The 11820-nt window shown below is 41.8% G+C and overlaps 2 protein-coding genes across 2 annotated transcripts in view; one reads left to right on the top strand and one right to left on the bottom strand.

Annotated features, from left to right (window-relative positions):
• The window catches only part of sowah (ankyrin repeat domain family member sosondowah), a 278269-nt gene that overhangs the window by 87118 nt on the left and 179331 nt on the right, over positions 1–11820 (top strand). The gene's annotated exons all lie outside the window — the stretch shown is intronic.
• The window catches only part of LOC108765627 (homeobox protein araucan), a 44234-nt gene that overhangs the window by 2446 nt on the left and 29968 nt on the right, over positions 1–11820 (bottom strand). Inside the window, exons 5-6 of the mRNA XM_018514422.1 lie at positions 9211–10225; positions 8960–9043 (exon numbers count right to left, since the gene is read on the bottom strand). Coding sequence (XP_018369924.1) covers positions 9004–9043; positions 9211–10225 — 1055 coding nt within the window. The 3' untranslated portion in view covers positions 8960–9003. The remainder of the gene's footprint in view (positions 1–8959; positions 9044–9210; positions 10226–11820) is intronic.

Below are 11820 nucleotides of genomic sequence, written 5' to 3'. Positions count from 1 at the left end.
GAAGAGTTGAATCGAGGTTAAAGTTAATCTACATTAATAGAAACGGACATAAATCAATCATGTTACAGAATTTTACGGCAGTTACAAAGCTGTTTTTTCTGTTGAAGCATTACACACACTTACTAATGCCCGTTTTTATCAATGTTTAATTTTAATCTTGGTTTAACTGTAACTCTTCATTGTTTTCTAATTCTAACAATTAAAAAAGGATGCGCAGTAAACTGAACTGAGATTAAAATTAATCTACATTGATATAAATATTAGTGTAAAAACAGCATGTTATTTCCGAATGTTTGGTTCAAGTACGCGTTGTATTTCACACGTTTAAACAATGTCGAAATGCACATATTATCTTGGCTTCTTATTTTCATATAACAAGTCCCAAAGACTACCACAAGTTATGGATTATCAAGCGAACAATTACGGTCTTCGAGGCCTGGCGTATAGTCGTTGATAAGACGCGCGACAATTGTGACTCGTTACAAACCGTTCGACGAGCAGACAATCGGTTTAAATAGTTGCTGATACCCATGAAAATGTCGATGCCTTTGTAAACTCATAAACGTACTATTACTAGAGCGCTTACATCCGTATCAGTGGAATCGACGTTGCGTACGCACGCTCGTTTGCGCCTATCGATACTCGATTACCGTATCTCACACCGGTGAACGGTGCCCGTTTCACGATCGACATGCCGGAGATATAGATTCCATGCCAGGAGCGGTAAAAAAAAGGGCAACCATAGGAAACCTGCTCATTATGTATCGCAAGGCCATTTTTGCGACTCTAACGGATAATCGTTTGCCCCGCGATATCATGACAGCGATTGTCAGTGTTAATAAACGACAAACCACACGTGCCGCGAGATAAAATGCGATCGTTATGCAAAACACGTTGCTCACTCGGCCATTACCGCCGGTATCGTTCGGCACTAAACGAACGTTTATACGCCCGTAACTGTTTGCCACAATTGTTGACTACTTTTGCGTGACGTATTTGGGACGACACGCGAGTTACGTAACAAGGACTTTGATAGCAACAATACCTCGTAAATCCTAACTCTTTGGAAGATTAGAATGTAATTTCTAGGCACGAAACTCTTACTTAATCGTAACAATTTATGTGGAATTATGCTAATTGCAGACCAACAATTTTTACTTTCCAAACTGATAAAGTTTTTATTTTCCAAACTGATAAAGTTGACGCGATCAAAAATTGCCCGTAGAAATCATAATCGCCATTAACGGAACTTTATACTATAATAATGAAAACACTGGACTAATATATGAATAAATCAATATTCGATTGCTATAGCGCTCTTTTATTTAAAAAAATGAAACAACTAAAAAAATGTAAGTTTTTTTTTTAAAAAAAGGGAAAAATTATTTTTCAACTTGACAAAAAATTATTGACTAATTAAATAATATCTGCAAAAAAAAATTTCTTAAACATAATCAAATTTTTATCATTTTCATTTCACTCTTAAAAAATCTTATAATTCGACGATTTTTTCTGAAATCATTCACTAGTTGGTTTTTTTTTATAACTTATAGGATAACGTTTACTTAATTCATTCATACAGGTAACAACTCGAAAATTACGTTTTTGTAATTGTGTAATTTTTAAGAGGAAGCAATATCTCTTTCTTGGTGACTAATCCGAGATACAAACCGACAAAATCGACATAGCTTTTATTACACATTGTTGGTCTGGTATATCAAAATTGTACAAAAAATATTAGTCACGATCTCTCAAACAATTAAATATAATAAAAACTCCATTAAAATTGTTTTTTAATCAAGTTTATATTCATTTCACTAAATGTTACACGCACGCGCGCGCGCGCGCGCACGCACGCACACACAACACACACACACACACACACACACACACACACACACACACACAAAGTAGATATATATACATATGGACCTTGAAAGCTTTCTCAAAAAAGTGTTTTTACTTTCACTTGCCTTGAACACGTTAATATGTGTTAAAGGCCATGTGTTTTCCTTGGGCCAACAAAGAAAATTTCTCTATTTTGAAGGTTTTCGAAAGTTCTAATGAACTATGAATACAAGGACCAACGTAAATATATATTAAAATCATAAATCTCTTTTCGAAATACTGTATTTTAAAGTTAACAGAAACAGAAGAAGAAATATTACGAGACTAGTAATAATCAATTCAGCTCTAAGTAAGGTCACGTTTCCTGAGCGACGTTGATCGGTGCTATGGCGATACAACGACACATACGAATTAATCGTGTTTCGCCGAACAATTATGCGGACATGACGACACGCGATGATACGCGCGGTGGAGGGCCGCCGGGGAGATTTCCGTGGTGCACGATTATAAACGGGACGCCAATATCCATTTTGGCCGACGTTTCGGAACTGACACCCCCGGCACCACCGTGGCGAATATTTCAAAACGGCTACATGGGCCGTCTATCCTGTCTGTCGTGCCCCTTTTCCCCCATTCTCCTCGTCCGTTCTCATCGCGCTCCACGTTCGTTCGCTTCGCCGGGTCGCGAACGAAATGACGCGCGCGTCGGTCCGGATGACAAATGTTGCGCGATTATGCAGCAAGTCGTTTCGAAAGTTTCCGCAGTGACATCTGGATGTTACATGCATGCTGGTTACCACCGACGAGGCATCGCGTCGCTGTCTCTTTTCGCTGGGCAATAAACATTTGTGATTATCATTTATGCGTCGCGGCCGCACCGCGCGTCCCCGCTTCCATTTCTATTGTGTAAATTGTATTATGAAACTTGGAACGATCTATGTGCGCGATAAAAATATCTCCCGACGTTTATCGCTATCAATTCCAGGTGACCTTGCTAGCTTTAATTTGATAAAGCAAAGGAGAGAAAAAAACTCTGCGATTGCATATACGCAATTTGGGATCCGCAATAGATGACGTTGCAATCGATAACTGAAAAGATTATTTTGCCTCGGTGTGTCGCATTGACGTTAAGGATGCATCAGATGTATAGTCTCTGCAAAAAGTAACTGGAATTGGAAATTTATACTTTCCGTATAAAAAGGAATATTATACATACATGTGAAAGAGTTTAATATTTATATTTAACAATATAATTTTATAATTTTAATGAAAATTTTTTAATTTTATTTTAATTATTTTTTAAAATAGCATAAAATTTAAAATATGTAAAATTTATTTCCGCTTATATAATATGTACAATAAACAAATTTTATTTGATCATTAATTTTCATGTGATTTCTTAAATGATTTTTTTGGAGTTGTTAATTTATGGAGGATGACTAAGTTAAGTCGAAACGTTCCATAAATAATATATTTTTTTTAAATTAATAAAATTGTTCTAAACATCTTAATTTGGCTCGTTCAATTGATCTTCTATAGTATATCTTCTATACAATTTATTTATTTTTTAAAAACATGTCTATTTCTTATTGAAATAATTTTTGATCCAGGGAATAGTAATCGTGTAACTTTTTACCTAGGGCAGAAACGTGAAAAGTGAAATTGTTTTATGTATGAGCATATATGTACATACATACGTAAAAATTTCCGCTCTACAGAAAAAGTTGCATGATGGATATTCTAAGTTCTAATCGCCGTCAAACTTTGTATTACTTTCAAATATAATATAAATAAAATCTGTAATTTTTTCATATTTTTTAAATTTTTGTTAAAAAATATATATAATATATCCTTAAGATAAGATGTGTAACTGTGTTCTCGTAAGAACTGAATCTCAGGTGATAGACAGATAATAGAATTCCATTCATATGTCATTAATTTGAAATAAGCCAATGCCGCAATCTGAGTGCCTTTTCTTTTTACAAACGCAAAGCTGCTTATACTAGTTAATGTCTCGATGATTGACGCTCTATAGAAAATCTGTTTATTCATTCCCATTATCTTCAACAAGCCAAAAGTGGTGAAACGTTTTATTTCACGATAAAACCGTCAAGTATTTAAATAGTACCTATATAAACGCTAAATCTTTCAAGCCATTCATCTATAATTTATAAACATAGTGAATTAACTGTAGTTGTGCGTTTCTTTAAATAATATCTTGACATATCCGTGATAAATTCACATTTGAACGATCATTGACGTAGCGGATTCAAATCTTACGACAATGAATTTTCTTTCGTGCGCATCCATTTGTACTCTAGAGACGGTATTATAATTTATTTATACAATCGTGGCTGAGGATCGTCGATTACGAAAAAGGATCGTTCAACGTGACGTCGTAATTTAACTATAGTCGAGGGAAAGATAGCGCAGAGATATCGTGTCGATCGACATCCACGATATTGCACGCTTAGAACGATACCCCCCGAGGAGGCACCGACGAAATTGAACGGTGAATGCGATAACGCGAATTTCATTGCTCGAATTCTCTGCTACCGGATATCGCGGGACAGCGAACGCTCCACTAATAGCAATACGCTATCGTGTAATTATTGCGCTGGTCTCATGTGGCCGGTCGCAGTAGCCTTGCATAATGTAGAAGACAGCCCGGCGCATGAAATTATAAACATCAAACAATCATTAATTCAATGAAAGCACCGGTTTGTCGGGGAATTTTAATAATAACTCACGCTGATAGCTCGTCTTACGTTACGCATTTTTATAAAAGGAGTTAACATTCCGCTCGCGTATCGACACGAATTATTTCCTTGGAAATTCAGCAGCGTGTATGCGCCTCTATAATGATTTAATTATAACGTGCTCGAGATAAGCGGGAGAGTCTGTTTATTTTATAACTTTATTAATAATCTCGTTGGAGTTTGTACACGAGCACGGAGTGTTTACTCGGTAATGCGTAAGGGCATAAGGATAACGAGCCGTCTCGTACGCAGATCTTTTACGCGTATACGAGTACGATCATCGTACCGAAGCGAGCAGCAACGCCGAGCGTCATTTTTTTTAATAAGTCGAGATAGGATCTCTCTCGCCTGTATATCTGTCCGGTTTTAGAATTAACGTGTCGATTTATATTCAGAGGGGCAGAGAAGCACATAGGAGCGCGCCATGCGATCTGCGGTCTGCGTTTTTATTCCCAATCAATAACATTTGCATCCGCGTCGGCCAGCCGAGCGGTCGAGTCACGAAATCACGTGAATGATAGCGACGCCTCGCCACGTCAGGGTCGAAAAAGGTAGAGGTGCGTGCTCCCAGCGATCTTTCCTCGATTACCCAGGTAGCAACAAAGCCATCTAGCGCGCATCTAGAAACATAAATTCGTTTTTGCTATCGTCTTCACCTCGACCCTGAAGATCTCACGAAGCCACGTTAGACGGCCATACGTGCGATAAACCGTTCGAAATGTGTGTTGCGTCTCGCAAAATGAAGGTCGAGGACAAAGAAGGACGCGGTGTACTATGAGCGTATCGCCTCTGATGAAACCACCGAGGTCGTACGGGAATTCCAGAAATGCGTATATTTCTCAAAGAAGCATCGGCAACGGTAGGCTTTTACCTTCTAGAGAAAAAGAGATAGAAAGGAAGAGAGAGCGAGAGAGGAGGGAGGATACGCGGGAAACCGCGACGACGTGTTCGAGGATTTATTAAGGAGACACCTGAATTCCTCCGTTCGGAATCTCGAAGCCGTTAAAAAGATCTCCTATCCTTTCGCGCCTCCGAGGCGGATCACGGGTGCATGGTGGTCGCGAATTTTATGCAGATACCGTGAGATCGTGTAAATATCGCTAAGCTAAAAAGCAACGATAGTTAGACGCGGGTCCACCCAAGGAGGAAGGGCTTAGCCCGAACCTCGAGCATTTGGTTACCATCGTCCTAATGGCGATTAAACATCCTCGCGCTAATTGGCAATTATAGGGCACAGGCATCACCAAAGGATTTTACTTCTGCACGAAGGCTGTCTCTTCGTGGTCCTTGTTCCTTCTACCGATCACCTTTTTTCGGGTGCGATCGGAAAGAGAACGAAAGAGAAGATCGGTTCTACTTGGTGGTAAGTGCTACAAAAGGCGCTGCCTTGTGCGACTTGAGCGACTCGCAACACACACGCACGCGCGCGCGCGCGCGCGCACACACACACACACACACACACACACACATTTTCTCTCTTTCTCTCCCTCCTTCGTATACCTGTCTGTTTGTGTGCAACAGGAAAGAGGGAGGAGGCAGAGATCGAGGATGGTCCGCACCGAAGCGAGTGCTGGTCTGAGAGAACCGAAAGAGGAGAGGGTAGCATTATAAGCGCATCCGAGATGCGAACGTACCGACGCGTTCGGTATATACACACACGGGGGGCAGGGAAAGGGAGGAAGCGAGGTGACGACAGCGAAAACTAGTTTATTTGGAACGCGGCTATAAATTAGGATCAGATCGCCGCGAGATAAGAGAGCACCGGCTAACACCCGGTTCCATCCGAAAAGACGATCCCCTTCCTCTTTCCCCTTTATCCACCACCCCCGTTCCTCCGTTCGCCGTCCGCCTTTCTACTCGCGTTCACATCGCGTCGTGGCATCCTACAAAGACAACGACGAACGTTCTCCGATACGTAGGAGCGTCGCCCTGGCTGGCGATTCTCTCGAGTCTTCATAGTCTTTTTGAAACGAGGCGACGAATGATATGCCGAGATAATTTTTCTTGCAGTCCATCTCCTCTTATCGAGCATTCTAAAAACTTTGTGTCTTACTAGATTTTTTTCATTACGGAAATAATTAACGGTCCTGAAAACATATATAATATTATTTAATTATATGTACTTTAATGCAACACAAGTTGTTAGTTTATTGGCTCACGGCTCTTCATAGCAACTTATTTATTTTTATTTGAGCCGGTTATTATTTTTAATTATAATATTATTTCTAATTTTTTAATTATTTTTAATTATAATATTATTTCTTATACGTTCAGAACCGTTAATTATTTTTATAATAGAAAAAAGTAAAATAAACAAAGTTTTTAGGATAAGAGAGAAAAACTTGTTATTTAGACATATATTACACACTGAGGAAAAAATATGATTGCAATTATCGTAATTTAATTATAATTTATGGTCAGTTTTAATTTAGCCAATCATACTTATTTTTAATAGAAGTATAAATTAACTTATAATTACTATTACTAACATTATAGCACTAATAACTATAAATTTATTATACAAATATAGTCACAAACATAAAATATTTTTCTCTTGTTTCTACCAACATAGATTAATTGATCTTGGTTTAATCTACTTTTATCTTTTTCTAGTTTTGAGAATTAGAGAAGAGTAAATTAAATTGAGATTGTAGTTAATCTACATTGGCAGAAATGGACATTACTGAAATAAAAAAAATCCAAGATTATCTTTTGACTGTACGGTTAGAGGCTGATGCGCACTTTCCACGCAATAATATCGATTCTGTCGAGCAGATTCCCATTGCCATCGGATACAGGTGGCGGAGAAACTTGGGAGAGGACCGCTTTACTAGAACTGCTCTCGAATCGGCGCGGGGAAACTGGGAAATGTATTTTCGCGAGGAGAGCGATTCGGTTCCTTTACGATTCCGTCGAATCAGATAACGTTCAAAGACTCGTACTACCATCGCGACGTTACGGATACCGCGGGAGGATTCACTGAGAAGAATGGAGAAAGAGGATGAAGCGAGGGTAAGCCCTGGAGATGAATCCTGCGTATCGTTTGTAAGGAAACGGGTGAACAGTCGTTCCGACTCTTTCTTCCCTCCCCACATTTTATCTACGAATGCCGCGAATGAGAAGACGCAAACTCCGGCTTTCCCCAATACGCTTTAACGATCGTTTGCCGACTATCGCGGACAACCGTTTTTCTATCTCTTTCCTGACTTATCGTTTCACACAGAGTCGTATGCTAACGCATTCGTCCTACGATCGTTTACACGACGCACAACTCGAATTGAAATTTGATAGAACATCCGAGGAGCAACGGCGCAGCTTTTTATTCATAGACCTTTTTAAATGATGCAATGATTTGTGTAGAATTTATAGGTGCGATAAATTTGTATGTGAATCGTTTATTTGACGCGACACATAATTTACGGAAAGTTTACGGTAACACTATTATAACCATACGTTGGCTTCTCTCACGACTCTTTGAGGTATCCATCTTAAGGTTAAGCCCGTTAGTAAGGAGATCTCGCTCGTGAGACCCAAATGCGAGACTGGACCGGAATCGCCCGTTCGGTCACCAACGCGACAGGTTGAGGTGTGTCCAAGTGTAGTGTTCTAACACACGCGGGCACGCACGGTATACACAGGCACATGTACACGTACACACATAAAAACCTACGGCTGACTGGTATGGTAAGAGAAAGACGCGGTTAGCCAGTGGTGATTCCATTCACTGATTGAAATCTCCGTCCATTTGTCACTGTCAAGGAGGTGGCGATAGCCTCTTTCTCCCTATTTCTCTATCTGTCTCTCTCTCTCTCTCTATCTTTCTCTACTCAGTCGTTACCTCTATCACCATGGACTACCCACACGCTACTCAATGTGTGTCCGATACCATTATTATTTCAACTCGGGTCGCTCAGCTTAACGACCAATCGACACGCCGGATATTAATTTCTTATCGATTGTTCCTGTGGTGTCTCGGTAGTGCGCGAGTTTGGCGCAACACCAGTTCGACTGGCGCGCCTTTCGCGTCGTTCGCGCAAGCGAGAATCGTTGTATCGATTTTCGTGCCGATAAGCCGGTCATGTACCGTTGCTTCGGACAACTTACCTTTTTCCCCCCTCCCACCCATTCCCTTCTCCGTTACCCATCTCGTCGAAGCTTCTTTCTTTTACAGTCGAAAGTAAATTACGAACATCGCTCGGTGATATTAACGCGACCATAATATACTACAAACTGACGAAAAGTTTTAACTTCATTTTTCTGTAGCAAAAAATTTTCGACACATACGTGAACGAGAAATGACATAGCAAAAGGAATGGGCGTAAGTGATAAAATAATATGATATTGTCACTTACTTTGGGAAAGACGATTATCGTTTCCTGGATTTTGATACGAGTTCTTAAACTGGCGAGACAAAGCCACTACCCATCGATTGCGAACTGAAACAAAACATGCATTTTTTAAATTCTTTTTTATAATTTTTTTATTATGAGATTCTTTTGTTACATGCCGAATAAAGATTTATACGTTTTTTAAGTAAAACAATTAAATAACATCAATCAACATTAAACGACAAAATTAAACGTCTAACCATTTTTCCACTTACCCTTTGTAAAATGGTTTAAATGCGGTGGTAGCTTCCGTGGGTGGCAAACTGGCAGTGGTTTGATGCTGGTGAAGAATAGAATTCTGGCCAACTGACGAGAAGTCCTTATGCGGTGAGCTCTGTAGTCGAGAATTAAAGGATGAGGCGCTGCTGGCCGATCCTGAACTCGACGACAGATAACCACCGCTACCGGGATGATTCGCGCCGTAGGGGATATTAGGATTGCCATTAGTTGCGGCACTAGCGGTGTTGCCACCAGGACAGTAACCGCCCGGTGGTGCTTGGATCACTCCGTTCGGCGTGGCCACCTTCATATTGGGCGGTGTCTGGGGTGGAGTGTCCGTGCCAACCTCTGGAAACCCCGCCGCCGCCGCCGCTGAAGAAGACGCGCTCGAGCTCGAGCCCGACGACGAGTTAGGATTGTAATGGAGTTGACCACCGGACGAGGACGAGAGGAAGCCGCCGTATCTCGCGGCAGCACCCGAGTAGGGCGCTGTCGCTGCCGCCGACGGGCTCATCCCCGCCGACGAGGGTAGAGCGAACGAACTTCCCAAGTTTCCTCCGCCTCCGCCGCCACCACCGCCACTAGCGCCACCTCCCGCACCTCCTGGACCGAGCCACGGTTGTTGCGAGTGATGATGATGTCCTTGATTGGGCACGTGATGTTGCTGTTGTTGTTGAGGGTAATGTTGTTGATGATGCAAATGGTGATACTGTTGGTGGTGGGGATGTGACGGTGGTGGCGGCGTTTTACACGCCGCTGTGTCCGCTAGGGACCAGATTTTAGGTTTCGTTGCAGGGATCGGTACACCACCTCCACTACAGTCTGATTTGATACCCTCTTCTTTCAAATGATCTTCACCGCCATAACCTTGATGATGGTGATGGTGATGCTGCATCGTGTGATGAAAGGGATGCTCGCTCCGTCGGCGGTCGTCCTCAAGATCTAACTCGTCCTCATCGTCGAGATCCTTCTCATGCTGTAAAAGCTCCGCTTTCACATGTCTCATCGGTTCTGAAAACAATCGAGGAAATTTATGACTTATTGAAAAAAAAATTGAGAAACTTGTAAATTTTGTCAAAATAGATAAAAGATATTATTGCATGTAATTGTCTAGCATTCGCTAAAGATGGTCCGTAAAAGTGGATATACACGAAAAAAATATAGACATTAATGGTTTATAATATTTGATGCACAAAAGTGAGACGTAGAACGCGAGTCATCGTAACAGGATTCCATCGTCATGGAGGGTCGTCGAGCGACGGGAAAGTGCGGATATTTTCCTTACGCCCCTATACAGTTAAGCTGTAAGGGATGCTGTGAAAAAAGAGAGCGAAGCCTTCAACCACTTTGGGGCGCGAGAGATTTCAGTTTCCCTTCGGGGCAATGAGTGGGGAGGATGCGCGAGTGAGTGGATAAGCGAGGGATAGAAAGAGAGAGATGAACCGTATCCATCTCCTTTTTCTCCGATCTCCCTGTCTCGTCGTCTCTCGGGGCTCCATGGATCGTCCCGACCGTCTGCCAGCCAGCCAGCCAGGCAGCCACCGAGCCAAGCCAGGCAGTCAGTCAGGGGTGAGAATTTCATTAAGAGGTTCGAATGTGTCGGCAGAGGGTTTACTTGATGGGTCGTCAAGCGATAATTCCCAAGCACGAAGGGCGTGCTACACTCTTGAGTGTAAGAGAGACGTAGAGAGAGAAATGAAAAGAGGGGGGGGGAGAGAGAGAGAGAGAGGTGAGAAAAAGAGAGTTTCGGTTTAGGGCGCACGCACCCCCTTATAAAGGGAATTTCTCTCTTATGGGCCAACTAAATAGATACTACCGTCGGGTCCACAAGTGGCTCTTTAACTTTTGACCCTCTTTTATCAGACGTTAATCTCGTAATCTTCGTGCCGTGCGGGCGGATTCTATGTTCAAATTGAATAACTAAATTGTATTGGGCTTGACTTTACCCCACTCGCGCGCAAATTACAAACGTACAATAATTTTTCTATTCTAATGTTACATTTTGGTGATTTACAAGACAGACCAAACTTGCCCGTGTAACTTATGTAACAATAGTCGGGTTCCAAAAGCCTGAGAGTTTGAATACATATTCTACTTGAATACGAATATTTCAACCCTCGCCACATAGGTGGCTGACAGTTTGTGTGACCTATCTTCCTCAGCGACTCGGCGTAGAAATTCATGAGCGCGCCAAAAGCTCCCCTTTGAATTTCTAAAGGTCACCGGCACAGAGCGAGTGAAGACATGTACGTGTATACCCGTTCACATACCGAAGTGTCGATACATGTTTTTGCTATTTATATAGGGAGAAGAGAACCACGAAAATTTTAGACATAAGAAACGCCAACGTCTGTGCTTTCACGCGGAAGAACTGGTGCGACGAATCAATTTCCCATCGGTTCTCGTCAGCCTTTCTCAGTGTATCGTCGAAGTGCTCTCCGCTCGAGTCGGTCCTTTGAAATTACGAGCCATTGCAGGACGCGTGACGTAGCAGGATCTAGGTGTCCTGGATCAGAGGAGAGATCGAGACGACGAGAGCGTACGACAGGATGAAGGAGAGCGAGCGAGCGAGAGAGAGAGAGAGAGAGAGAGAGAGAGAGAGAGAG

The sequence above is a fragment of the Trachymyrmex cornetzi genome, unplaced genomic scaffold, assembly GCF_001594075.2.
Source record: "Trachymyrmex cornetzi isolate Tcor2-1 unplaced genomic scaffold, Tcor1.1 scaffold503, whole genome shotgun sequence".
Taxonomy (NCBI): domain Eukaryota; kingdom Metazoa; phylum Arthropoda; class Insecta; order Hymenoptera; family Formicidae; genus Trachymyrmex; species Trachymyrmex cornetzi.
This window is presented reverse-complemented; position numbering and strand designations above follow the sequence as displayed.